Consider the following 27,386-nt stretch of genomic DNA (forward strand, 5'->3'; position numbering starts at 1 on the left):
ATATAGGATATATAATAATATCAACTGTTTAACTCTTACATTTACTTAAGACTTTTTCATGGGGGTGTTCTATTTTGTGGGGCTGGGGGGGGGGAGTATGTATAAAACGAAAAGTATATCACGATAGATCAAACATAGATCGCAAATAACCGTTAACTACAAGTGTTTCTTTTTTCATATTTCATGTTTCCGTTGTCTCCGATACTGAGTATATATTCCATCCATCCTTGGGTTCTAATTTAAGTACTTGCGGCATCGCTTGGAGCCGCACGAACAGGGTATCTTCTCGTCCTCGAAGGGGAACTTGTAATCGTAGGTCAGCTCCTCGCCCTGCACAATGCGACGCAGCGCAAAGATAATGATGTGCTTGTGCCCCAGTATATCGACGACCTTTGAGTAGCAATTTGGCTGCAAAATCGCATACAAATTAATATAAGCCCCCAGGGAAACGGTAATCAATGCTTGAAAAGTACTCACCTCACAGGAGTGATTGATGAAACGGGCCGCATTGCCCCGCATGGTGGCATCCACCACCAGGTTGTCATCGATCTTGAACATGTAGCAGCCGATGCCGCGACTATCGTAGTAGCGCTCCCTCTTGTCCGTCAGCGTGGAGCGAATCAGCTCGCCAGCGTATTCAATGACCATTTCACCTGCGAAAATATAAGGGAATTTCTTTCATGAGGCTCCACTCTCCACTCCACATCCACGACACCTACCCGCTTCGATGTCCTTGGTGCAGTAGAGACCACGTCCATGGATATGGGAACGGAACACGCCCACATAGTCCTTGTAGGTCTCCTTCAAAGTCCTGTACTTCATGGCCATCGGTAGATTGCTGCCCGTTCCTCTTCTGCAAAGGAAAGTCCAAGTCAGTGGGACTCCTCCCATAGGGGACCGAAAGAGCCACTTACCTTGGGACCAGCTCGTTGTCCGAGGGCTGCACAAACACCTGAATGGGCTGCTTGCGGTGCCTGGAGGCCAGCCAGCTGAACATGTCGTATTCGGATCGAGTCGCATACGGCTCACAGCGCGCACAATCGTACGCGTTCTCCTGCAACTCATCCTGGTCCGAGCCGTAGTCCAGCAACGCTTGGGCATCCGCGCCAGCGGCAGCCAGGGCTGCCAGCGCTGCTGCGCTGCCTCCACTGCCTGCGGAGGCGTGTCCACCGGCACTTGCCGCCATCGACACATTCCCGTTCCGCTTGTGGTACTTGGGCGTGTACTTGGAGCACTTCTCCACCCCCGGCAGCTGCTCGATGAGGTACTTGAGGGCGTTCGTCTTCAGGCCAATCATCTGGATGCCGCCCATATCGGCCAGCGGTCCCTCGGGCAGCGGCGTGAGGCCGTGGGCCCGCCTGGCCACCTGCACCGCCTCGAAGACCTTCTCCCAGATCTCGGCTATCGAGCTGGACTTGTACGTGAATCCGTCCTCGCTCTGGATCTCGTACAGCAGATGCGGGCCGCTGATCTTCTTCGGCTCGCGCATCGGTGGTGGCGGTTCAGGGGCCGCTGCTGTGGGCACCTCCATGGCCACGGAGGAGGCTGCTTCCTCCTCCTGCTGCTGCTGCTGTTCCTTCGTGGACGCCTCCTGCTGCTGCAGCTGCTGTTGCTGATGCTTCTTGAGCTCCAGTTCGACGCCATTTTGTAGCTCCTTCAGTTCCAGGACATGCGCCTCGGCCATTTCGTTGATGTAGGTGGCGGCTGCCTCCACGGCTGCCGTTTCCTCGGCCGTGGCCTCGAACGCAGAGGTCGCAGAGGAGGAAGAGCTTGCCGCTGCCGCCGCAGTGGTGGCCAGGACATCCTCCACCATCTGCTGGTAGCCGGCGGCTGTGGCCTCCACTTCGGCCGTCGTCGCTGTGGCTATCGAATCGGCACAGTCGTCGTTCGTGAGGTTGTCCAGGATCTTGCTGATCTTCTCCTTGACGGCCGGCTCCTCGCTGTCGGACATCTCGTGGTCGTTGCACGCGGACGTAGCCATCTTCAGGCTGAAGTCGTCGTCCTCGTCCTCATCGTCGTCGAGATCTTCGTCGTAGGGATTGTCCGTGTCCATGGGCACCGATGGCTCCTGGTAGCTGTGCTTCTCCAGCAGGTAGCCATTGCTCACCATCTGGTGCTGGTGCTGCTGTTGCTGCTGCTGATGGATCAGGAGCACTTCGCTCTTAGCCTCCGGCTGCTGCTTCTCGTACAATCCCTCCATGTAGATGGACTCTGTGGGCTGCTGCTGCTCCTCCTCCTCTTCCTCCTGCTCCGGGTCCTCCTCCAGGATGGTGGCCATCGAGGTCAGAGCGATGCTCTCCAGCGCAGCGGCCGCCTTCAGCTCTGCCTCGTAAACAGGCGACGGCAATGGCGATGGTGAGGCTACCGTCTTCTGGGCGTAGCACTTGGACACACTGGAGATCTGGAGGTTCACCTGCTGCTCCACGAGGGGCTTGGGCGGCGTGGGCGACGGCACCACGGGCTCGTTCGGCAGCGGCGCTGGCTCCTGGCGCTGCTGCATCGGCAGCACGCGGTTCGTGGGTCGACAGTTGATGCTGGTCGTGGTGCTGGTGGTGCTCGTGCTCGTCATGGTGATACTGGTGCAGGGCGTCGCCTGCAGCTGCAAAGGATTCACCACATTGGTGGGCAGGCAGCTGCTCCCAGCAAAGTGCTGCAATCGATTGATCATCTCCGGCTGCTGCTGCTGCTGCTCGAGCACTTGGGTTTCCATCACGAACTGCGCGGCCATCGATGGTGGCGCCTCTGCAATCGTGATGATGGGCATCGCTGGCTGGGATTGCGGCTGCTGTTGGATGAGTATCTGTTGCTGCTGCTGCTGTTGCTGTTGCATTTGCTGCTGTTGCATCTGTTGCTGTTGCTGCGGCTGCTGCTGCATCAGTTGTTGCGGCTGCTGTGGCCGATGCTGCTGCTGCTGATGTTGTTGGATGATCGTCACCTTGGCGGGCACTTGGCTAATCACCGGAGGATGCTGCACCTGTGGATGTTGCTGCTGGTGCTGCTGTTGCTGCAGTTGCCCGACAGGCATCGCCTGTGGCTGCTGCTGTTGCTGCTGCTGCTGCTTGGGCGTGGGCTTCATCAGCTTCGGCTTCACCTCCAGCTTGTGGATGGGCCGTATCAGATTCGTCTTCTTCTGCAGCGGCTTCGAGGCGATGCTGGGCGGCGCTCCGCATGCGGATCCCGCCGTGGCCTTGCTCTTCATCTGCCCCTGGGATCCGCCACCCTGTTGCTGTTGCTGCTGCTTCCCTGCCGCCGCTGCTGCCGCGTTCTTCAGCTGCTGCTGCTGCTGCTGGGCCTGCTGTGTGGCTATGCTCGTGGGCAGCACCTTGTTCACTACCTGGGGCTGTGGCGGCACCTTTCCCACGCCCCCACCACCACCAGCGGAGATGTTGTTGGCCTTTGCGTTCGCGGCTCGCTTCATCTGCGTCACGGGCGGAATCTTGGCGGTGACCACCAGGGGGGCGGAGGTGTACTCCGCCGACGAGGAGGTGTGCGGCACCGTCTGGAACTGAAAGTTGGCATTCTGCAGCAGCTCTTCCTGGCTCTGCTGCTGCTGTTGCTGCTGCTGGAGCACACTGGCGGCATTCAGGAATGTACTGCCACTGCCGTCTGCCGCGTTGTTGAGCACCACATAGCCGGCGGGCAGATCCACAATCGGTTCGATTTTGCTCGCCTGGAACACCTGCGTCGTGGTGGCCGAGAAGCTGGCGTTCTGGCTGAGGACCCCCGGCATTGCTGTCGACACGAACTGCTGCGAGGACATCACCGTGTTCTGGACGATCGTCTCGAGGCCGTAGTACATGGGCTGCGTGGCCAGGATGACCTGCGGTCCCCCGGTGGCGAACTCCAGCCCAGTCGTTCCGCCTCCCGTGGCTCCGCCCAGGATGAGCGGCTGCTGGACATTCTGTCCATTCTGGATGGCACTGCCGTCCCCCGCCGCCGATGTCGTGGCCAGCTGCAGCGTCTGCGGCTGGATGAGGGTTCCGATCACCTGCGGCTGCGACTGGAGCATCTGCAGGCCCGAGTTGGAGGGCGCCGTGGTCAGCACCAGATTCCCGCTGGCGTCCGTCTGCAGGTAGGTGGTGGTGGCCCCCCCGCCCGGGGCGGCCGTCAGGAATGTGGGCGCCGCCTGGGCCTGCGGCTTGAAGTCGCTCGTCGTCGGTATCGATATGTACTGCAGCGGCTGGCCCTGGCTCCCGTCGCCCGTCACGAACGAGATGATGTTCTGCGGCTGGGTGTGCTGCGGCAGGATCAGCTGCGGATGCTGCTGCTGGGCATTGCTCTGGAAGAGGAGCTGCGGCTGCAGCATGCCCTGCCCCAGCAGCTGTCCATTGCTGGCCACCGTGATTCCCGGGTGCTGCTGCTGCTGGTGGTGCACCTGGTGCTGGTGGTGCACCTGGTGGTGCTGCTGTGGCTGCGGCTGCAGCTTCGCCTGGATGGGCTTCACCTGGTGATGGCCCCCGCCGGACTTGAGTTGCTTCTGCTTGGCCGCCGCCGTCGCCTGCTGGCCGGCCTTGGTGGCCACCGTCTTGAGCGGTTTGCCGGCCCCATTCAGCGGCAGGACGATCTTCTTGTCCGAGTTGGTGGCCTGCAGCGTCTGGTAGGTGGCCGCCGGCGCCGCCGTCGTCGTCGCCTGCATCGTCTGCGGCAGCTGGATGAACTGCTGGGTGCCATCCGGGTTGGTGGACACCGCGATGAGCTGTGGCTGCTGTTGGGCCGCCACCTGGGGCTGCGACAGAGTGAAGCCTCCGCCCAGATTGGCCGCGAGACTCTGCAGGGAGTTGGCGTAGATCTGCAGCTCGTCCGTGCCGTTGGCCGTCGCCTGGTGGCTCGTCGGCTGCGACGACAGGAAGAAACCGTTGCCGAGGGACTGCGGCTGCAGCTGCAGCTGCTGCAGGCCCTGGAGTCCGAACTGGCCCAGGGATCCCAGGCTCTGGACTTGCGGGAAGGAGGTCGTCTGCAGGTAGTTGAGTCCCCCGACATTTCCCAGCGTGGCAGCGGCCAGGGCCTGCTTCTGCAGCTCGTTGAGGCTCTCGGCGCTCAGCTGCTGGGCGTGGGCGTGCTCCGACTCCGATTCGCTGGCGGACATCTGCTCGCAGTTGGGCAGGTGCCGCTGGAAGGAGTCGTAGTTGCGGTACGTGCACTGGCACCGATCGCACTTCACCTGTCCCGTGAACTGCGCCGTCGACAGGTTGCCGTCGCCCCCGATGATGCGGAACTCCGTTATGGAGTCGTCCATGCCGTCCATCTGCATGATCCGCATCTTGGCGGGCTCCTCCCTGGCCCCCTCCGGGCCGCCGGACTTCTCAAAGTACCGCTTGGCTGCGCTCCAGGTGAAGGTCTTGCTGCGCACCGCGGACGTGGAGGCCTCCTCGCTGATCGACTGCCTCCGCGAGACCCCGGCGACGGTGGCCATCTCCTTCTTGGAGCGCTGCTGATTGCTCAGGCTGAGCAGGACGCCCTCGGCCAGGTTCTTGGACAGCTTGCGCCGCTTAATGGCCGCCACACTGTTGCCGTCCAGCTTCGGCCAGGCGCGCGTCTTGAGCACCTGCACCTGGGTGGAGCTGCGGGCGGCGGCGCAGAGCATGGCATCCTCCACGGGATTGCTGGCGGGCCAACAACTGCCGCCGCCGCCGCCCGTCAGACTGGTGTTTGAGTTGCGGGTGTCCTCGTCGCAGATGGGATGCGGCGTCGCCTGGTGCGGTCCTGCTGGTCCGTTGGTGCCGTCCTTCGACTGCTCGCTGATGGCAAACAGGTCGGACTTGTCCGCCAGATCCTCGTACATGAAGATGTCCAGCATGGAGATGCCGTCGAGCAGCTCGTGCGGCAGATCCTCGAATATGGCATCCTTGATCTCTGGCGGCAGCAGGTCCGCATTCTGTTGCGGCTCCTCCTCTGTGTTCTCGTCCGGCGGGACACACGAATTGGGATGCGGATGCGGATGGGGATGGGGATAGTCGCTCCATCCGTCTGCGCCGTCTGTGGCGCCCAGGAGGTCGCTCCTCGAGGCCAAGCTGCTGTGCCAGCGGGCGATCTGCGCTAGTCCCAGCTGCACCACGTGGCCATTGGGATTCGTGTGGTCCACCGTGTAGTTGCGTCCCACGTCCAGTGCGGTGAGGGTCGAGGAGCAGCTGTTCTGGATGGTGGTGCGCACCGTGTACTCCACGATCTTCCAGGGCTCCTTCGAGGACCAGTAGAGGCGGCTGCACAGAAAGTTGATGGGGACAACCGCCTCGTAGGAGTCGGAGAAGCGCGGCACAACGGTTCCCAGCTGCCGCACCTCCAGGGATCCGATGTGGAACTGCACCTTCGCCGGGTCTATGAGCTTCTTCCGCTTGCGGTCCAGCTCCACGTAGACGGGGCGGGAGACCTCGTAGTTGGACTCGTACGTGACGCTGGGCGAGCCATTGGCCCTGAGGGCGTTGCCATTCCTCGCATGCGTCGGACAGTACATGGACTTGTCCGTGAGGAAGGCGCACTCGATGCTCCTCGCGCAGGGATAGTGATAGTGCTCCCCGCAGGAGCGCACATTGCAGCCAACGGTGGCGCCGCGATTCCCGCAGACGGTGCACTTGATCATCCGCCCGCGGGCCACCGCACTGTGGACATTCTGCAGCGACCCGTCGATCTCCTCGAACACCTCCGCGGACCACATGGCGCAGTTCGTGTGCACCCAGCAGTCGTGGCCGCAGTACAGGAGTCGCGCCTCCTCGCCCGAGAGCCCCTCGCCGCTCTTGCGGCAAAAGAGGCAGACGCGCGTGTCCAGCCGCATCTTGATGCCGCAACAGCTGCCGAGATCGTCCACCTCCTCGAGGGGTATGTCCAGCACGCCAGCGCGGGCCACCTGCGACGAGGACGAGTGCTCGGCGTAGACGGAGGCGGAGGGCCCGGCTTCCTGCTGCTGCTGCAGCTGCAGCTGGTCCTCGTAGCGACTCGACTCGAACATGTCATCCTCGAGGGCGTCCGTGCAGGCCTTCGTCTCGTTCTGGAACCAGGGGAACTGCTCGCTCAGCAGCTCCTTGTAGGCAATGTCCAGCTCGTCGCAGTGGCTCTGCTGGATCACCTGGCTCATGTCGTAGTTGAATTCCGCCAGCGAGACGTACGCGTTGCCCGCAATCTTCTGCTTGATGTCCACGAGGCTGAACGAGTGCGACAGCGGCTGTTGCTGCTGCTGCTGGCAGGAGCAGGAGCAGGCCTTCGTCGCAGCGGATCTGCCCTTGGAATTGTGCAGATTGACGTTCCGGGACTGCTCCTTAAACTCGTACACGTCGTCGCTGTTCTGCGACTCCCCGTCGCTGCCGAGGCCGTTGTCCGAGCCGCTGCTGAACTGCAGAGCCTTCGGCTGCAGCTTGCCCTGGCCCTGGCCCTGGCCTTGGCCGTTGGCGGCTGCCGCGCCACACGTGCAGCGCAGCTTCTTCCTGGGACTGAGCTTGAGGAGGGCGCACGCCTGCCGCGACTTGCTGAGCAGCTTGAGGACACTGTACAAACTGGCCTTGAACTCCTCCATCACCGCCTGCCGCCACTCGTCGGCCTTCAGGCGCGAGCTGTCGCGGCGGGCGCACCGCTTGCAAATGAACTCGATCGATTCGGGCAGGGTGCTGAGCAGATTGTACTGCTCGTCGCTGAGGCCCTCGCACTTGGAGTGCACCCACTGGTTGCAGTCGCCGCACTCCATCATCTTCAGGTCGAAGTCGTTGTCGTCGTAGCACTTCTGGCAGATCGGGCAGTAGTTGCCCTTCTTCCGCAGCTTGAAGCAGCCCGTGCACATGGGCAGGTTGCCCACGAACTTCGACACCTTGGTGGTGCTGCAGGACTTGCACTTCAGGCAGTTCACGCAGATGAGAGGCCTGTCCGCCCCGAGCAGCCGCTTGCTGGTGCCCAGGCACGTGCTGTGGTAGTTCTTCTGGCACTTCTGGCACTTGACCTTCGAGCCCGAGGACATGTTGCAGGTGTAGCACACTGTGCAGCGCGGGCACAGCCAGTTGAGGCGCTGCGTCAGCTGATTGAGCGACGAGTGGGCGCCACTCAGCGACGTCTCCAGCAGGCTGTTCATCAGCGTGGTGTCCTCGAAGGAGCTGTGCTTCAGGTTGTACTCGTCCTGCACGCAATACTGATGATACGGCTCGCAGCAGCAGGCGCAGAAGATCAGCGGATCCAGCCCCGTGGATCCGCACAGGAAGCACAGCGCCCGCTGGGCCACCGTCTCGGTGACGATCAGGCCGAAGCCCGTCTGACAGACCTCCGCCGGGTCGTAGTTCTCCCAAAAGTCTATCGATATGAGAGTCCGCTGCTGCTGGTGCTGCTGCTGCTGCTGGCGATCCTTTGTCCTTCGACTGGCTCCGACTGCGACTCCCGCTGCCAGCACGGACGACGACGCCGACTGTTGGCTGCTGCTGCTGTTGGCGCCGCCCGTGATGATGTCTCCGTTCCTGGGCTTCAGGCTCGAGGCGGAGAAGGTCGTCACGGCGGCTGCGTTTCTGGTTGTGACTTTCACTCCTGCCGTTCCCTTCTTAGCCTCTGTTTGAGTATTCTTGGCCTTGCTGTCTTCACTGGAGAGACCCGTTGTCGTTGTGGCTGTCGTCGTGCAGGTGGCACAATTATCGTTTTCATCCGTCAGCATGGGAGCTGTCTTGTCGGCAGCTCCTCCAGATGATGGCTCTGCTGGACCATCGTTCTGCTGCTGCTGCTGTTGCTCCTCCTCGACCTGATCCTCGCCAAAGGTGGCCAGTGGCTGACCCAGAACTATGGAGGCACTGCGACAGACATGCTTCACCCGGGGGCCCTTGAGGTCAATCCTTTGCCTCTTTAGGGTGTCCCCCTCTTCCGCCTGGGCAGCTCCTGTGGCCTCCTGTTCTGGCTGCTGCTGTTCTTCCTTTTGCGGAGCTTCTGTGACAGGCGTTTCTTCTGAAGATTTCTCCCTTTCGCTGTCCAGCTCCCTGGCCTTCTCCTTTTCCCTTTCCTTCTCCTGTTTGCTCGCCTTTCGTGTGGCCTTGGCCTCTGGATTGGGACTTATCGCAGGCACCTCTGTGGAGCCGGAGGCGGGCACCTTCTGATCCGTTGCACTGGTAATCTTCAGGAACAGAGGCTTCTCGAGGATGGCGGGTCGCAGGAGTGGCGTGCTGCCAAAGGTCACATTGTTCTCGGCCAAAGGATTCGCCTTGATGGACGTCAGCGCCGACACTGGAGCAGACGTGGCATCTGCATTCGATTTCCACTTCACAGAGGACACAGCCGCCCCGGAGGAGGAGGAGGAGGATCCGTTGCTCCCATTCGAAGAGCTGGGCGCGAATCGCAGGCTTCCTCCGACTCCCGTGGGCGACAGCAGTTCCGCTCCAGACTTGTTGTCCCTGGGCGCCATATTCGCTGGCAGGATGGCCGCCAATCGACTCCTGTGCGCCGCCGGCAGCTGGAGCGAGACGAGGCACTTCTTCAGCCAGCAGGCGGTGCAACGCTCCTTGTAGAGCTTCTTGAAGTTCTTCAGGAGGCTGCTCTTCGGCGAATGAATGCTGCAGGTGGTTCCTGGGGGGAGGATACAGGCAGGGATTAGTTGGGGCATCATCTCTGACACAGATCTCAAGGGACTCGTACCCTCTGTTCCTTTGCACTGCAGCTGCGTGGGGCCCGAAGTGCCCGCGGCACTGGCTGAGGCAGTGGCGGACGAGGAGTTGGCCGATATGGATTTCTTGGTCATCTTCGAGATGAATTTGCGGCACACATCGCACGCCACGATCCCGTATTTGCGTTCCTGGGCCACCTCCTTGCTGCTGACGGCTGTGCAGCACACAGCACAGGTCGTTGAGGCACCTATCAAGGGGCGGGGGGAGGTAACCAAGGGATTAGAATGGGTTTCAAATGGTTGGGGGTCGCTCTCACCTGTCGATGCGAGTGTCCCGAAGGACACGCCTGCTGTTGGCGGAATGGCACTGTGCGGGGATGTGGCGCCAAAGGCTGCGGTCGGCTTGGTGTCCATCTGCACCTGGAGACGCGGCTGCCAGAGCACAAAGCTGCTACTGCTGCTGCTGCTGCTGTTGTTGTTGAGCTTCAGGCCCCCAAAGCTGGGAAACGTCTCCTTTCTGGCGGCGGAGGCGGAGGAGGACGATCCCGGCTCCGATCCCAGGCCAAAGTAGTTCTTGGGCTTGGCCTTGGGTGTGGGATTCCGGACGATGGCCCCCTCTTCGAGCAGCCGCTTGTTGGGCTTGATGATCCTCGAGGAGCGGGTGCTACGCTTTGGCAGGACAAAGTGCGTGTCCAGCACGAGCTGCTTCTCCTCGGAGGAGGAGGACGAGTCCTTTTCGGGCATCTCCTCGCCGGCACTCTTCTCCGAGGCGGCCTCGTCGTTGTCCAGCTCCTGGTCGTCGTCTTCCTCCTGCTGATCGTCGCCCTCATCGCTTCCCTCGTCCTCCTCCATGTCCTCGTCCTCCGACTCGTTCCGTCGGAAGGTGACGGCCTCCGACTCGGCCTCATCCTCCTCCATTGGCGCCCCAAAGGCCCGCGAGAAGCCAAACACATTCGGGGCTCCTCCTGCCTCCTGGCCCGCTGCTTGCGGGGCCGATCGAAACTTGAGCGAATTGAGTTTGTCGATGTTCGAGTTCACGTTGAGTATCTTGGAGAGAATGGAGGGCCGGACGATGCACTCGCCGCTGCGGGAGTAGGCCATTGCCCGGTTCAGCGAGTCCTTCTTCATGATCGAGACGAGAGGCGTGCGATTGTCCGGATTGTAGAACCGCTTCACCACCGACTTGTCGTCGCTCGTCTCGAGGACATTCCTGAATGTCACAGTTTTCTTCTGTTTGACGGGAGCAGATGCAGGAGCAGGAGCTGTCGCTGTGGCCGTTGTTGACTTCGGACTGCCTCCTGCTGGTGCTCCGCCTGGTCCTGGTGCTCCACCTGATGCTGCTGCTCCTCCGTTTCCAGCTGCTGTGGCCGCTGAGGCCTCTGCGGCCCCTCCTTCGCTGGGCATTTCGCTCAACCTGCGCTTCTGCAAGAGTGCGAAACGGAAAAGGGTGTTCAGAAAAAGGGTTCGGATCGGGGGTTCCGCCACAAAATCAATAATTCATGCACTAACTGACTACGGGGCTCGGTAGAGGCAAGCAAAAGGGCGGATAGATAGGATAGGGGGAAGGGAATAAAGCAAACTCGAAAATGCAACCGAAAGAAGAGGCAGGAAAGGAGGAAAGCAGAAAAGAAGCAGGAGTAAGGACAGCAGGGGAAGGGGAGAGGGGTATACGGCTATGGCTACGGTTTAAGGCTAAAAACAAGTTACTAAGTATGTGCCACCGAATGGGGTACACACCCCAGACACGACAGACACGACACCACATGTGGAAGTTGCAAAGAGCGCTAAAACGTCATAAAAGCCAATTAAGCAGGTAAGCGAGCGATGCAGCGGAGAGGGGAGAGGGGGAGAGTGGAGAGAGGGCTACCTCTTCTTTATTTACATTCTGTGGGGCGGGGGGGAAATGGTAATATCAGGATGGGGGTTGCAGCACACGCAATCCCCAGGCAAACAGAAAATCTGTGGCAGGTATCAGGGCGGGGAAGTGGCGAGAGGCGAGAGGGGGGGATGGGGAGGGGTAGCGTTGGAAAAGCGGCTTAAACTTATTCATAAATAAAGCGAAACACAGAGCCAGAGAGCAGCCACCACACACACAACAAACGAGACTTACCAATGGAACATCTTCGACCGATTCCACCACAGACCTGGGGTTCCCGACTCCTACTCCGCCTCCTCCTGCTGCTGCTGCCCCTCCACTAGGTGAGACGCCGCCAGGTGGCAATGTCGTTGGGGGAGACACTGCCGCAGCAGAAGAAGAAGACGACGTTGCTGCAGAGCAGGGGGAGGAGGCGGGCACAGAGCTGGCAGAGGCAGAGGCGGAGGTGGAGGCGGATGCGGATGCAGCGGGGCAATTAAGTTGCAATTGTTGTTGCTGTTGCTGTTGCTGCTTCAGTTTCGATGTCGAGGGCAGCATCACCTCGCCTCGGGCCAGATTCAAGTTCTTGAACTTCTTGTTGCCCCCCTTTCGGGCACGTTGCAGCAATGCACTGCTGACCACAAAGGAACCGGCAGCGGCGGCGGCGGTGGAGTGGGCTGTCGTTGTTGTCCTCTTTTCGCCATTGTGGCTGCCACTGGCACTAGCACTGTCATCGTCTTCATCCTGCTCCTCCTCCTGGAGATCCTCAGAGTTCTCAGCGGTTGCACTCTTGTGATGCGTACCTCCGCCTCCTCCTCCGCCATTCACCCCGCTGCCATTGGTGGTGCCTCCTGTCGATCCATTGCTGCCACTGCTACCGCCACTGCTGCTGTTGTTTGTGGCTACAGAGCTGCCACCACCGCCTGTTCCACTGATGGAGGCACCGCCTGGGGCATTGTCATCCTCGTCTTTATCACAATTGTTGCCCTTATCCCGCGCAGCCGCCGATCCAGCGCTCTGTCCACTCTGCTGCTGCTGTTGCTGTTGCTCCGTTGTTGCTTCGGTGGCAGCAGCATCTTCCTCCAATTGCAGGACACTTATCCGCTTACGATTGATCGACTTGGAGGGTTTCCCGGGAAACTTGGAGCGGCCCATAATAGAGTTGTTCTTCCGCTTGTTTGTTGCATTTGCCTTCGATTGCGGGGGGCACACGATAGGGGTATCACTTGGATATCGGAGCAGGTTGGCGCTTTCCTGGCTCCCACACACTGTATGAAGAGAGAGAGACGGTTCACGTGAGAGACACGACACCCAGCACAGAAATACCGGTATTGCAGCAGCAACGACAACAACACTGCGGCCCCCGTTCCCCTTCTCCTGTAACCGAACCGAACCGAACCGCGTCTTTGGAATGCGTCAATTTTCCCCCCTTTCGGTACGCGACGACCGACCCGACTCGTTTCTGCTCGTTCCTGTTTCGGCTCTAGCTCTCCTTTTCCTTCTTCTTCTTTTTTTGCGTTCCCCACTTGCGTCTTGGTTTTTTTATTCGCGCGCGCTCCTCGTTCCGTTCCTCGCTCCTTGCTTTGCAAATTTCGAATAAAGCCGAAGGTGACGTCAAAGCGCGACAACGCGTCAAGCCTCGGCTTTGTCTGAGCGCTCTCTCTCTTTCTGTTTTTTTTCTCGCTTGGTTACTCTCTCTCCCTCTCTGAGCCTGACTCTTGCGCGCTCCTTGGACTGCACTCTCAAGGTATATTGCCGAAGGCGGGTAAGGCAGGCAGGTCTTGGGCTGCACTCTCACGCGGACTGCCTTACCTTCGCGGCAATATACCTTGGGGGCTGGAGGGAGAGCAGAGCAGAGCGCGCTAAAGGTGCAATTGCAGCTGCCTTTGTTTCGCTCTGGCGTTTACGTTGCCGCTGGCACGTCTTGCGTGACCACCAGCACACACACACACACACGCACACAGAGACGAGCCACACCACCTTTCCTACCACTAAATACCCCTCAAAAAACAACTGCCCCTGCTGCTCCTTGTAGCACGCGCGCCACGCTCTCTCACTCTCCCAGACTCCTTTTTAAGAAACTCTTGAACTCTCTCTTATGCTCTGCTCTGCTCTGCTCTTCTCTCTCGCTCTCTCTGTCCTGTCCGTCCGTTTGGTCTCTGTCACGCTGTCCCATAGACGTTTCATCGACGTTTTAAGTGGTTTTTCTACTTCAGACTTGAACTTTTTCTCTGCCAGGATTTTCTCGTTTTGCATTGTTGTTGCTGCCGCTGCTGCTGCTGCTTTTGTTTCTCTTTTCTATTTTCTTTTTTTTTTTGCGCTGGAAATTGAAATTCTTACAGTTGTTGTTGTTGCTGTTGGCCACTATTAAGTGGTGGGTTTTTCCTTTATGACTGCCTTTTTACGACAGTTTTTTCTTTTTTTTGTTTTTCCGCTGCTGCTGCTGTTGCTGCTGTTGCTCTGTTTCTCTCTCTCGCTCGCTCTTTATGGCCTCTAAGGCTGGGTGACAGGAGGAGAGTGAGAGAAAATTCTTCTCTTTGCGCGTTTAGTTTTTCTGCGTTCTCCGTTTTCGCTCAACTTCGTAGTATTTACAATTTTCCACATTGCTGTGTTGCTGTACTTTCCGCGAAAAACTTCGTCTTAACTTCTCTGCTGCCGCTGCTGCTGCTGCTGCTGCTGGCGCTGGCGCTGGCTGTTGCTGTTGCTGTGGCAGAAGCCAGCGTTCTGGGTCTGCCCCTGCGGCCTCATCATGCTCATTATCACCATCATCCCCATAATCATTATCGGGATCGGATCATCATCATCGTGGCATCGGCTCTGGTCTACATCATTGCCATTCCTCCACAAAAACTATACCAACAAACCAACTCACACACACTGGCGCACAAAAGTCTGTGTCTCTGTTGTTTGGCAGAGTTTTCTTGAATCTGCAAAAATGATTGAGAGGGGGTTGGGGTTTGAGGGGTTGAGGGGGTTGGTAGGTGTTGGGGAGAGAGAGAAAACAAAGTAGAAATTTATTAGTTCGCTTCGTCGCAGTTGGGCAAACACACAAGTTGAAAGTTGACTTTTGTTGGAGAGTGTGGTGTGTGCGTGTGAGGGGGAGAGTGTGAATGGTGGGTGTGCGATGATTATGTGTGTGCATGGATGTGCATGGTTGTGTGCGTGTGTGTGTTCGTGTGAGTAGATTGCAAGGAGCTCAAATGCGGCCTGACTGCTGCTGCTCCTGTGTGGCCCTCCCCTTTCTCCCACCTCCCACCTACGAGCATGAGTCAGTGTGGTAATTGTTTTCCGTTGGGATACCCTCGCCGGAAAGGTCATATTAGTTTAATGAGGAAGGGAAGAAGACTTGGTGCCGACACAAACAAAAACTATGACCCCACTTTTTCAAACCAATCTCAAGGAATTCAAGAATTCTGGTTTCATTTGGCTCTTCTGTAGAAAGACCTATCAGTATCAGAGTACTATATCATATAGTCATAGGAACGATTTTTGATCATTAAGTTCGATTTTTTAGATGAAATCCCAGTGGTCAAGGCTCTCTATAAGGTTCAGCACTTTCATGGTTCTGATTTTCCAACAAACATCACAAAAAAGATATCATTCCACACAATCCTGCGCAATCATATGTCCCACAGGAACCATCCACTCTACCGTTTAAGGGTATCTAACGTTTCATCATTCGCACGCCACGTTTATTGCTTGTTATTTATTTTTTTATGGGTTTCTACTCCTGTTGGCCGAGCCAAAAGGTGTTTCTTGTCAGTGGTTGATTTAGTTTTAGTTTAGTTTGGTTTGGTTTTAGTTTGGTTTGCTTGTTAGTTAGTCAATCTTGACAACTGTACCCCACAGTCGGCAGGAGAGACGGCGGCAGGCAGCAAGTCAATTCAGTTACATTTTGTATCTGTATGCATGAGTGAACCGAACACAGTGGTCGGGAGCATACTGCTGTACTCCTCCCCCTGACTGAGCCGGGGCCAAACAGGTCAGCATGTGTGAGAGTGTGTGCACCACCCACTGTACGCGAGTCGATGTCTCTGGCTCTGACTCTGACTGTGTCGCTGTCTCCGGTTATGTGTCTGTTTGCGATTTGTGATTTCATTTGTCGATTTTCCTCTATTTTTTATTTAATTTCCTTTTAGTTGTTGCTTTTGTCGGGTTTTGTAGTGTCTTTATGGCCCGAACGGTTGGACGATTGGCCGCTTGGCATGATGTAAGCCCCGGAGCTAAGCTTAATTGGATAGCACTCCTCCGTATATTGGCATAGCGATTACACTAATTGCCGTTTGCTGGAGTTGGCTCGAATGTGTGCGCACGGATTGAATTGGATTGAATATGCATATATGAATGAATGATTTGCATATTCAATCGATAATCATTCGATTCGCATAGCTGATTGAAGTGTAAAAAATAAACACTTGATTCTAAAGATCTTAATAGACTGCACACCACCCCCTTCCCCTAGTGATGCAATTGATTATGGCCTTTGGATCAGATTTTCCTTCTATGTGGTCTCTGGCTTCATTACAGTGCGCTTCAAAAGTATATGGCAGTTGAAAGATTACAGATTACCCAAGGGAATCCTAAAGGGGGGACACTGGAATTATATATCTTTCCAACCAAAAAATCCATTCAAAACTTCATTTATTTAGTCCCATCTGTTGCCTTACAATCCCGAAACGCACTGTTTGTCTAAACGCCTGCTCAACGATACACAATAAATAATTAGATATTTGCAACGACAACAGTAAAACTGCAATATTAGTATCTATTTAATGGCGACACACAAAAGCTCAAGCACAAAGCAAATAACATGACATAACAAACTAAAGGTTAATTCTCTCAAGCTCAAAACAATTGTCAACAATTTAATACCCATTCACGGGGCAGGCAGGCAGACAGAGGCAGGCACTAATGGTTGATGTTCCGACTAGAAGATGCCCATCGTTCGATTGGGATGCATGTTTTGTTAGATGCTATCACATTTTCAGGAGCATAAGGAAAGCGGGGCAATATTTGAAAACAAAGTTAAGTACGCACACAAAATGTGACTGATCTTTGAGTCCACCTATAGATCCAGGTGTTCAGGATTTCTATGCCTGTTACAGACAATATACCCTATTGTTCTCAACGTTTACCAGGTACAAAAACTCACCAACAAATTGCACACAAATTGGGCCTGAGAAACAAACACACACACAAAGGCACAGTGGCAGGCAACAGAATGCTTAGCACGCTGTGTGTTGACATCAATTAACTAAATCGCTTTAATTATAGTATGCCACCGGCAGCAGTCCCAGCGCCAGATCAAACCAAGGCAAACCCCACCCAGGAGAGAGCGAGAGAGAGAGGCCGCCGCCCAGCCGCAAATACAATCTGAACAAATCAATAAAAGGCCGCACAAAAATGACAAAACGCGAGCAGGTCCCAAAGAAGAAACGCGCAGAACAAACACAAAAACAAAAACCAAAAAAAAGAGTGAATTTTGATGGGAGAATGCAATTTGAATGACACCGCCTATACCTGTATGACGCTCACTTTTCTAGATGTATCTGTATGACACCGACTAGAGGGGCGTGGGCGTGGGCTGACAGTACAGTTATGAGTCTAGAAACGTACAAAACGGTTCGGATTTGAAATGAAAAGTATTTTTAGATATTGAGAAATGTATGAAATATTTTTGATATTAAATTTGTCCATATGAATCCTGTTTTAATCAGCAAAAACATAGACTAATCTAAAATGTAGTAGCAACAGTATTTAAGACACAAATTGCGTCTCCCTCTAATTATCTCTGATTATCTCTAATTGCTTGTATGGCTGTACTCTTTTAATGAATTAATCCAATTGTAAGTGTCATACGGGCCTGAACAAGAGTCACGCGAGAGCCGTTGGGGAGAAGGGGGAGCAGAAGAGGTCGAGAGATGACAGGCAACAATCTCAAGCGGCGAGCCCCGAGAGCTGGCCAATTTGAACGCATCGTCATCGACATCGACAGCGACATCGAACCGGCCCGAACAGGCAGGCAGTGGCAGTAGGCAGAGCAGACTGCCGAACAAACACGACGAGGCCGCCGACTCACACACACGCAAAAGCACACACAGAGAGACAGAGACCCACTCACACACCTTTAATTTAATTGCCATCAATTATGGTAAAAAGATTAAGAAATCAAAACAAGCGCAAAATGTACAAAAACATGAATAAGAAGAATGGCAAAAGCAAAATGAAACGGAATACACGCAGGCACACAAGCAAGCAGGCAGGGAGAAAGAGAGAGACTGGCTGACAGACATAGCCCCCCCCCTAACCAACACCCCACCAAAGAGGCGCGCTCATACAACTTGCAAATTGCGAGTAATTGAGAAGATTAAAGTCAAGCAGCATGCCAGAGGAGGGCAGACAGCAGGGCAGCGCAAGAAACCCGAGGAAGACAGAAAGAGACAGCTGGAGGCAGAGAGCAGACCAGGTAACGACGATTGAAAACCGAATCGACTGCCGAACGATTAAGAGCCATAAACACGAGCACGACAATCACAGATACAGCAGCAGCGGCCAGCACCCCCTCCCACTCACAGACACACACAGGCACCCAATAGACAACTATCTGCATACACTCGCACTCACAACAAACACGACTGACAAGTTGAGCAGCAAATATATGTACATATGTATGTACGAAAAAAAAAAATCGAAGTTTGCCACAAACGAGAGCGCGACACAGCTACATAAAATATGTAAATTCGTATGAAATTATGCAAAAATGCCTTAAATACATGTGCAACAATAAGAGACAAGGAGCGGAGCGCAAGAGAGAAAGCCAATGGCCAAAAGCTGAAGAAGAAGAGAAAAACGACACAAAACAAGCAACAAATGAGCTTGGCGCTCACCTCAAAGAGAGATGGATGGAAAGAAAGAGAGAAGCAACCTCAAGAGAGCAGAGCGCAGCACATGGCTCCCCCAACCCCAACAGACAATAGGAGGAGAGCCATGAATGAGAGAGCATGCGGGGGTGTGTGCGCTCACTCGTTCGTGTTTCTGCTTGAGAGTGTGTGTGTAAATCAAAACACGCAGCAAAAGGTGAAACATGAAAAATGTGCGCGCCAATAAAATGCAAAAGGTGTGAGAGAGCATTGGTGCTGGTATTGCTGTGGGCCGTTAAAATAGAGTATCTCTCTGGGCCATTAATGAGCAGCATTAAGAGCTGAGCGTGAACGCAGTTTGATGATGATGATGATGATGAGATGTCCAATTTGCCACGAAACACGAAACAGCAGCCGAACTAAATGCGTGAGAGTGTGTGTGCGTGTGAGTGTTGGGACATCTGTTTCGTTGTGGTATTAGTTCGGTGATGTGCGGTGGTGGTAGGTAAGGTAACCCAGTTGGCAGCTGCACAGCCTCCTCCCTCTCCTTATTCACCAACAAGAACTAACGAAAACTAATATTTTGTCGAGGGGTGTTCAAAGAGTTGATGCTGCTGCTGCGGCTGCTGCATCGGCGATCAGTGGAGCGTGCACCGGAATCAGCGTTAGCATACGGCCCAGTGGCCTGCTGTTCCTTCGATCTCCCCTGATTTATTGATTCTTTGAAAGGCAAGGCACATTTTTTAATATGCGCAATTACTCATTTTACGCCTCAAATGTTATTTGGCGCGTAGTTTCTCACGAACTTAAGCTCACACACACACAGTAACACTCTCTCACAAGATTTGGAATTTGCCTTTTCGATAGCAACAAAAATGGCGTCAACACCAGATATACATATGTATATCTACAAAAATACACATTTATTTAGTAATTATTCAACAACAACCACAACAACACCAAGCAGCAGCCATCGATCGTTTTAGCGGTCTGCCGCTGTGATCGTTTCTCATTTTATTGTATAATTTATTAAAAGCTTCAACGACAGCAGCAGCTACAGCGGCAACAGATAAATTTTTAGTTATACAAACACTTGGCCCTGGTGTGCGTAAGCGAGAGGGAGAGGGACAAGTATCTCAGGAGAATCTAAGATTTCAAGTACTTGTTAAACGATATACCAACGCAACTGCATTCTTAGATGTCGCATCAGAGATCACTATGTCGAACTGATGAAATGGGACCATAATGTAGCCAAATAATAATATATCAACCATTCGAATGATTATTCTTGATGAAGCAATCGTTTTTGATGTCTCGTTTCGCCAGTACTTTAATTGAGGCGACCACAAAAACAATTAGCTCGCCAGAGCAGCACAGCAGCACTGGTCACATTAACTGTTATTTATGGATGCTGTCTTGCGGGTGGGCTTGGGCGTGTGCGAGAGTGAGTGGGCGCGACTAACGTGTACCGTGGAAACTATGATTTGGTCATAAAGTAACTGTATTTGTTGTACGAGTGGGAAGGCTGCTGCTCAATTTGCATTTCACCTTTGCATTCCAGCGGTAAATCAACAATCTAAAATCTACTCACTAAAAGGTGTACGGGTGTTAGTAAATATGTATGGATAATGGATAATGTATATGGATATGGATGGATGGAAATGTGTGTGTGTTAGAAGTCAAATCAATATCTACGTGCACAATTCAGGGACCGACTGACTCATCGGCCGGTCCGGTCGTATCACTCGGATCTCTTAATTACCTTTCGCTCAGGGAGGGCAGGGAGGCTGCATTTAATATATATCCAATATCCAATTTAGGCCGATTTCAAACTCTTTTTTGTGTGCCAAACAGGCACGAAACAATCACAAAAACACCATACACAAATAATGTGACAGGGACAGAGAGGACAGGGGACGAATGGCGATTTTTCGTTTTTATTTTCGTTCACTTATTTCTTGGTTTTTGCTTTGGCTTTCACATTCGCCGCGAGACTCTCTCACAAAACAACACCAACACACACAAAACACGAACACAAATACACATATACAAAGACCGACTACTACTATTGCTCTCGTTCACGCTCGTGCTCTCTTTCGCGCCCGCGCGTTTCGCATATACACACACATGTATAGATTTAAGGCTGTGTGCGCGCGTGTGTCTGCATGTATGTATTTTTACGACGATGGAAAAATGCCTGCTTCTTCTTCTATACAAATCAGGTTTGCTGCACCATTTGGATTTTCACATTTTCTGCCTATTGCGCCTAGGAAATTCAATTATATTTCAACATTAGACACTGCCTGCAGCACTCACACACACATTTCACATTAGTTTTACAATTATTATGGATATTTTCTGCATTTTTAACGACCGAAAACGCGAGAGCAGTGTGACCAGTGTGACCGCGGACTTATCGTTAAAATATACCGTCCGACCCTCAGAAATATACCAAAATATACCGTCTCATTTCTAAAATATACCGTAAATATACTGACGAATTCAAGTTCTTTTTACATATTCCTCGATTTTGATCTTCCGTTGAATATTACTATATATACAGCACATGTAGCCATGCCCACGTAATTTTATCCAATTAATGAATCAATTTTCTACCTGTTTGACTACTTTTAAGTACTCTCTTTTATTGTATAGTGTAGAAAACAAGGTTAAAAAAAAGGTCAACAAAAAAACATGCAACGTAAGTGGGTATGGAATGCCCCGTAAGTGAGTGTGAAATGAAGAAACTGTTTTTCCAAGCTGTTTTAAAACTTAATTAATATAGAAATGATCTCAGATTGTTATGTTTTGGACATATTAATGCATTCTTGGTTTCTGTAAGAAGACCTTCAAAATATCGTTGAAATACCTTTAACATTCTATAATATCCATTTGCCAGGGTATGCAAAATGTTGCTCAATCCGCGCAATGTTGTGGAACAATGCTGCTCGATTTCACGGCACATGAGTCTGGCCCATACAAATTGAATGTTGCCAGCAGCATAACATGTAAGGGACATTGTTGAGCTGACAAGGACATTGTATCCCGGAAAAATTCCCTCAATTTGAGAAAATTTTCCAACACAAAATAGAGAGTAAGTCCCAAAGAAAAGAGAGCAAGTCCCAATAAATTATACGGTCTCACTCTAATAAACACCGAAAATGTATCATATTCCTCGTTTTCTATCTTCCGTCGAATTTTCCCAGCTATACCGTTCAAAATTAAATTTAATAGATTCATGAAATTCTTAAAATATACCATTATATACCGATATTCCGTAAAAATACTGTCGGTTTAATTTTCACCTATAAAAATACCGAAAAGAAAATACCAAGAAAATCAGTGTCACCGTATAAAAATCTTCATGCAATAAATTACTAAAATCTTAAATTGATAAACGGTATTTATCAGCTGGCTTTGACTCGATAGACATATTAAAAAATATGCTTTGTTCTTACTTTATTTGGTGGAGCAGATTGCTGCACGCCCAGAAACGGAAAAGAAACGCGCTATGGTATTTTTGGTAAATTTCCCTATTTTTATTTCCCTTTTGAGGGGTAATCGTCGTGTCATTTTGGAAGGTATTTTTGCTGACGGTGGTCACACTTTTGACATAATCATCGCATCATTCTTCGTCATTCATCGGTTTCTTCCCGCCAGATTCGAAATGAAAATGCAGACTTCCAACAAGAAGTGAGTACGACATGGATGAATTATGAGTTATAGAATAATATATTCGCCGATGAATTCAGCGTACAATTTAACGCTGTAAAGTGAATGGATTTCATGAAATTTGTACGACTGAAAGAATGGCTAGCTACCGATAGGTTGACACGCTGTAGTTCAGAACAAACACCCGAGAGGGCGCTTTCTAAACGTTATTTAAATGTCTGTCAGTTTTGTGGATTGTTTTTCTGCACTTGAATATTTGTTAACGTGATAAACAATCAAAGCATAATTTGGTTATTATTTGAAGAGGTCAGCTTTTTGAGAGGGGGTCATGGTTTCAAGTTTCGCACGCACCCCCTCATGAGCCCTCTTTTTTGCGCCTGCGATCCGTTCCATATATTGGGGTATCACTTTGTCGACAGTTGCGTGGATCCTTTGGGTCGATGTGCGGACCGACGGGTTGAAGACAAAGCAAGACATTGCGTTCTCCAGCATCCGGTGAATCTTGCTCAGGAACCAGTCGAAGCCCTCGAACTGCTTCCCCGACACCAGCGTCTCCAAAATGCCCCAATCAAGGCGCTCTTCGTCGTGGTCATAGTCTGGATCTTCTCCAAACTTCGCCCAATACTGCGAGTTGTTGAATGGCCAAGAGTCCCGCTTCGCACGGAGAAACCGGAGCAAGCTCTGGCTGTGGCGGCGCTCGATCTCGTGATCTAAAGGAGTCAGGTCAACCCCCAATCCCTGTTGCTTTGGGATTTCGGCAATTGGTTCAGCTTTCATTGGGATTCCGTAATTTTTAACGGTTTGTGGGTTTGGAAGAACGGCCACAGCTTCCGGCTTAGCAAAATATCTCGCAGGCTTGTCGTGAACCAGGCCTCGCGTAATCAGAGGGCGACCACGGCCACGATTGGAAGCTGGGACGGACCTGATCTGTGCCCGCGATGGCCGACTCGGACCTGACCGATTGGCCTGGACTGGCCGCACCGGACATGGAATTGACTCCAATGGAGGCCTTGCACTGGCAGCCCTTTGCGGCTCCTCGGGCTGCGGTTCCACCCTAGTCACGCTCTGGACCTGGACCTTTGCACTTGGGGGCTTTGGACAGGCAGCCCTTGGCTGGCGCTTCGGCTTGGGTTCCACCTTTATCTCGGTATGCAATTCCAGTTGCAGCTTCTCCATGCGAAACCAGAATAGCTCGCACAGGGTGACGGCGTCCCGGAAGACGGGCGAATCCGGACTGTTGTAGGTCTTGCAGTTCTCGAAAATTAATCTGATGTCTTCTAGAAGATCCACCCCCCACCAGTAGTACGAGTACTCCAGTCGCTTCTTGATGGTATTCAGATCCATGGGCCTATGGATCTTTTCGTGGTAGTCATATATGCCTTGCCTCACGGCGTTCACGGGATGTCGAAAGTGGATGGAGGACTTGTCGCGCAACATCACGTTCACCGCGGTCCTTAGCTTCAACAGCAGATTGGTGTTCCTCCCCTTGCGATGGGGGGGCGGCATCACCGCCGGCTGCACGATCCCATTCACCGGCTGGACCTTGGGCTCACTCCGTGGCGGAACCATCGACAAGTCGACCTGGCTTGTGAGCACCGCCAGAGCGCGCTCAAATTCATCGTTTTGCTGGTCATTCATTTTCTGAAAAGCGAGAGTGGAAAAATAAAATTGTATTCTCTTCCCTTTCGTACTAAAACATTTTATCAATAGGAAAATAAATGGGAAGCAATTAGCGTACTTACATGTATTATCTCTCTTCTCTTTTTGTTAAAATTTGTTTCAGCAGCTGCTCGCTTTTGGCTAGGAATTAAACTGAAACGATAATGCTTTTTTTATAGGTTCCTTTTTCAAGTTTTTAGAGCTGCCAAATTTCAGGGAAGACTTTTACGGATGATTCATCAACAAAAATCAAACTGAATTTGATTTACAATTGATTTACAGAATGTATTAGTGTGCTTATATGCACATACATATGTGAATGTGTGGCTCAGTTGGTGCTACGCCGTTTAGATGTGGCTTAAAGAATGAAAAGACCTTTTATTTGTAGTGCTTCATCCTCCTAGGATTGATTAGGATTAGAGTGTTGGGGATTTCCAGAGATAGGAGAATTTTCGTTGCTGGCAGTCAATGGAAATGCAGGCATTCCGTAGAATGCCGGACAGCAGACTAGACTGACGGAATGGACCACGTCTTATCAACCGAAAGGCTCGACAATAGTGTACTTACACGTATTTTCTTTCGCTTTTTTAGTAAACTAAAAAATTGATTATATCTCAGCCTCAAATGTAGGATCTGACTCGTTTTCTTTATGTGCTTCTTTCTTTATGACAAGAATTTTTTTCAGGGATGAGTTTTACGGAATCGATACATAGGCATCGATTGTCTGAAGTGCATCCCTGGAAGTTGCTGAGGCGCGTGCAAAGTGTTAATAAATGCAAATAAAATTATTTAAAATGCAAACCAAGAACCCAAGGAAGAAACTGGTAAGTAGAGTGAAAGAAAGAACTAGAATAAATCAGAACTCTAATTGGACACCTCTCTCTCTTTCTCTCTGTAATTTTTGAGGAATCCAACACTGAACGACTGATAAAAAACATTTGCATTGATTGCACTTTCTTCATTGAACAATCATTGCTTGTTTCTTCCCTCTAGCCTTCGCGGACCACAATTTTCTCCTTGTCGACCTTGACGATTACTGGGTTTTTCTCGCTGCAAAGTTCCAAAAATATTGTATAGGGTACAGAATGGTTCACCCACATCCACTCAGAAGCGTAATCAACCGTATCCGTCTTGGCCAATCGATCTGCCACAGATGGAACAGACACATTAGAGCCTAGCCATCCAAGAGGCTTGCAGTTAGAATGATCTCTCCGTACTGGTTGCTTCTGTGTTTGGGCCTTGGGGCTGGGGAGGAGCAGCACTATGCCACATCGACACGGCACCTGGCCTTCCTGCTCCAGGTGGAGGACGAACTGCTGGCGACTGTGCGTCAGTATGCGGTGGAGCTGCAGCAAAAAGTGGACACGATGAGAGCGTAGGTTAAAGTGTTTTGGGGCCTTAGAGTTGCTCTATCCGCAGATCCTTTCTTCCAGGCTGCAGGCCGAGTGGATGGCCAGAAGAGTGGAGGCCAGAGCAGATCCCGTCAGCTATGTGGCCAATCCCTTGAGGAGTCTGCCTCTGATCAGGAGGATGCACGTGGACGCCAGGAAGTGGCTGGACTTTGCCCGCCTCGAGGTTGGTCAGGGTGAGAAACTGTCGTTAGGATGATCTCCTCCAGAGGTGCTAACAGATGGCTCTCCGTTCCTGTTTGTAGAGCCCTTACAGCAGCTGGCGGACTTCGATCTGAGTGGCATCAGCCCAATGGATTTCAAGGAGGCGGCCGACGGTTTGCTGCGCATTCAGGAGATCTACGATCTGGATGAGAGAGACATGGCACGTGGAAAACTGCGGCACAAGCATTACAAGTGCGCTTGTCCCCCAGCCACATCCGAGCCACACCCATTAAAACCCCTTTTTTCCAGTTCCAGGTTGAGCTCCGCAGATTGCCTGGCATTGGGCGTCCATCTGGAGGATCTGCAGAAGGGCCGCCTGTCTGGCAAGTGGCTGGAAGTGGCCCTGGAGCAGTATGAAGACAAGTGGGAGCCCATTCACAGGCTCCTGCAGGTGGGACGCTCCCAGATCTGGCAGCAATTGGGCCTGACGCTAATCTCGACACGTACTTTGAGTCCCACCATCATTTGAGCTCTCTAATGTCTAAGCTCCTCTCTCACCAGATGATCTCCAAGGAAGCCACGCTGCCTTTACAAAGGCCCTGGAGGAGGCCAGCGAGTCTGAGGACGTGGAGATCGCTCGCCATCTCGCCGAGAATCTGGGCTACCACTTTGTGCACCAGCGCAACTGTCAGGGCAGGAGTCGGCTGCCGGTGCAATCCTCGCTGCGCTGCCACTACTCCGCAGAGGGATCCGCATTCCTGCGCCTAGCCCCGCTCCGGATGGAGCTGCTCAGCCGGGATCCCCTTGTGGCCGTCTACCACGAGGTGGTCTCTGCCGCCGAGCAGCGGCATTTGATGCTCCTCAGTGAGTCCCAGTTGCAGCGCCAACGGGGCCACCAGTACGACAAGATTCGTACATTTGCTAGTGCGTCGGTGGCAGCGAATGCCACGCCCACTGTGGAGCAGCTCCATCGGCGACTCGAGGATATCACAGGACTCGATCTGGCGGAAAGCGAGCCGCTGAGAATCCTGAACTACGGCATTGGGGGGCAGTACTATATCCACGTGGACTGCGAACAGCCACAGGTACGTGCCCGGCACTTGGTTGCAGATCCTTCTAACTGAAATCCATCCCCAAAAGACGCACGTGGAGCCCTATCCCAAGGAGTACCGCCTGGCCACCGTTCTACTATACGTGAGTCCTGAACTGTCCCTTGAATTTTCCATTGAAACCTTTGATTTTTCTACAGCTCAGTGATGTGCGCCTGGGCGGCTTTACATCCTTTCCCGCTTTGGGCCTGGGCATCAGGCCCAATCGAGGCTCCGCCCTGGTCTGGCACAATGCGAATAACGCCGGAAACTGTGACTATAGAGCGCTGCATGCTGCCTGCCCGGTGCTGCTCGGCACCCGATGGGGTAAGATATAGGCGACTCTTCTTAAATGGAACTCTCATGAGCCTGAATTTCTCCCACCCAAAAACAGTGGCCAGCAAATGGATCAGTGGGTCAGGAGGCCAGTGGCGCAGGAAACCCTGTCGGAAGTGAGGGAAAACACAATTCCATTCAGCTTTTCCTTTTTGTTTCACGGTTTTTTTTTTTTTGCTTTTTTACTTGTTTTGCGATAATTTATTCAATAATTTTGTCGTTATTTATATTATGATAATAAATTTTATGCACTATTTTATAGTATTCATATTTAATTTATATGCAATGTAACATTATGTTCGGGGGAATGGGCTGTGGCTGTGGCTGTGGCTGGGTCTGGGGCTATCCAATTGTCCACTTTGATATTATCCGGGCCAGGGTCTGTTGGTGGTAATGGTGGGAACAACGCGATTCCTGATACGTATGCAAATGATATCTGGCGCAGGACGGCGCCCTTGGCAGTGGCGAGGATATACACTAAGGGGAGATTTAACGCAAACGCAAACGCAGAACTCAAATGGAAACGGTAACAGAAACAACAAGAATGCAGGCGATATAGATATCGATGTCGATGTTGTAGTCGATGTCGATGTCCGAGGGAATCGTGTAGGAATACTTGATTGCCGGCTCTTCTTCAGTTTTGATATCACGCTCCCCCAGGCCGCTGTCGCAGCGGCATCAGCAGCGGCATCAGCAGCATCAGCATCCACAGCGGCTGCCACGCTGTGTGCCTTCTGGTGGCCACACTCCGTGCCGCATCCTCGAGACCTGCCGCAGAGGGAGAGACAGAGATACAGATAAGCCATTGCT

General features: G+C 52.7%; 4 protein-coding genes across 9 annotated transcripts in view; 1 reads left to right on the plus strand and 3 right to left on the minus strand.

The window, feature by feature from the left end:
- Positions 1–10: 10 nt before the first annotated feature.
- LOC108155493 (histone-lysine N-methyltransferase trithorax) lies at positions 11–20,687 on the minus strand. Of its 2 annotated transcripts, XM_033390114.1 has the most exons (9): positions 20,031–20,687; positions 13,749–14,335; positions 11,664–12,676; positions 9,871–10,975; positions 9,586–9,801; positions 915–9,516; positions 720–853; positions 478–653; positions 11–408 (listed from the first exon to the last, which is right to left on the minus strand). In XM_033390114.1, exons 3-9 carry the CDS (start codon positions 12,561–12,563, stop codon positions 235–237), a joined length of 11,307 nt encoding a protein of 3,768 aa, XP_033246005.1. In that variant the 5' UTR covers positions 12,564–12,676; positions 13,749–14,335; positions 20,031–20,687; the 3' UTR covers positions 11–234. The 2 variants fall into 2 exon arrangements, with proteins under 2 accessions (XP_033246005.1, XP_033246006.1); XM_033390115.1 differs by lacking the exons at positions 11,664–12,676; positions 13,749–14,335.
- Positions 20,688–21,981: 1,294 nt separating this feature from the next.
- On the minus strand, positions 21,982–24,273 carry LOC108157312 (bromodomain-containing protein 4B-like). Of its 4 annotated transcripts, none has more exons than XM_017289318.2 (3): positions 24,167–24,273; positions 23,683–23,752; positions 21,982–23,581 (listed from the first exon to the last, which is right to left on the minus strand). In XM_017289318.2, the coding sequence occupies exon 3, from the start codon at positions 23,576–23,578 to the stop codon at positions 22,235–22,237; it is 1,344 nt and encodes a 447-aa protein (XP_017144807.1). In that variant the 5' UTR covers positions 23,579–23,581; positions 23,683–23,752; positions 24,167–24,273; the 3' UTR covers positions 21,982–22,234. The 4 variants fall into 4 exon arrangements, with proteins under 4 accessions (XP_017144807.1, XP_017144806.1, XP_033245424.1 ...); XM_017289317.2 differs by having other exon boundaries at positions 23,683–23,956; positions 24,167–24,272; XM_033389533.1 differs by having other exon boundaries at positions 23,683–24,106; positions 24,167–24,272.
- A 467-nt stretch (positions 24,274–24,740) lies between these two features.
- Positions 24,741–26,840, plus strand: LOC108157311 (prolyl 4-hydroxylase subunit alpha-2). The gene is made up of 8 exons (XM_017289316.2): positions 24,741–24,974; positions 25,033–25,184; positions 25,254–25,404; positions 25,462–25,655; positions 25,714–26,237; positions 26,293–26,346; positions 26,402–26,567; positions 26,635–26,840. Exons 1-8 carry the CDS (start codon positions 24,802–24,804, stop codon positions 26,694–26,696), a joined length of 1,476 nt encoding a protein of 491 aa, XP_017144805.1. The 5' UTR covers positions 24,741–24,801; the 3' UTR covers positions 26,697–26,840.
- A 93-nt stretch (positions 26,841–26,933) lies between these two features.
- Positions 26,934–27,386, minus strand: part of LOC108157313 (lachesin) — a 50,524-nt gene continuing 50,071 nt past the window's right edge. For both annotated transcript variants that reach the window (XM_033389534.1, XM_017289319.2), the window contains exon 12: positions 26,934–27,344. In XM_033389534.1, the coding sequence (XP_033245425.1) occupies positions 27,223–27,344 (122 nt within the window). In that variant the 3' untranslated portion in view covers positions 26,934–27,222. The remainder of the gene's footprint in view (positions 27,345–27,386) is intronic.

Source organism: Drosophila miranda, chromosome 2 (genome assembly GCF_003369915.1).
Source record: "Drosophila miranda strain MSH22 chromosome 2, D.miranda_PacBio2.1, whole genome shotgun sequence".
NCBI lineage: Eukaryota > Metazoa > Arthropoda > Insecta > Diptera > Drosophilidae > Drosophila > Drosophila miranda.

Bases quoted from the DNA above. Each gene is read 5' to 3' on its own strand.
- LOC108155493 (XM_033390114.1), bottom strand. From the start codon at position 12,563: ATGGGCCGCTCCAAGTTTCCCGGGAAACCCTCCAAGTCGATCAATCGT. The intron at 854-914 runs GTAAGTGGCTCT...TTTCCTTTGCAG, and splicing joins GACAACGAGCTGGTCCCAAG to AAGAGGAACGGGCAGCAATC. The intron at 409-477 runs GTGAGTACTTTT...GCGATTTTGCAG, and splicing joins TCATCAATCACTCCTGTGAG to CCAAATTGCTACTCAAAGGT.
- LOC108157312 (XM_017289318.2), bottom strand. From the start codon at position 23,578: ATGAATGACCAGCAAAACGATGAATTTGAGCGCGCTCTGGCGGTGCTC.
- LOC108157311 (XM_017289316.2), top strand. From the start codon at position 24,802: ATGATCTCTCCGTACTGGTTGCTTCTGTGTTTGGGCCTTGGGGCTGGG. The intron at 24,975-25,032 runs GTAGGTTAAAGT...CCTTTCTTCCAG, and splicing joins AAAGTGGACACGATGAGAGC to GCTGCAGGCCGAGTGGATGG. The intron at 25,405-25,461 runs GTGCGCTTGTCC...CCTTTTTTCCAG, and splicing joins CTGCGGCACAAGCATTACAA to TTCCAGGTTGAGCTCCGCAG.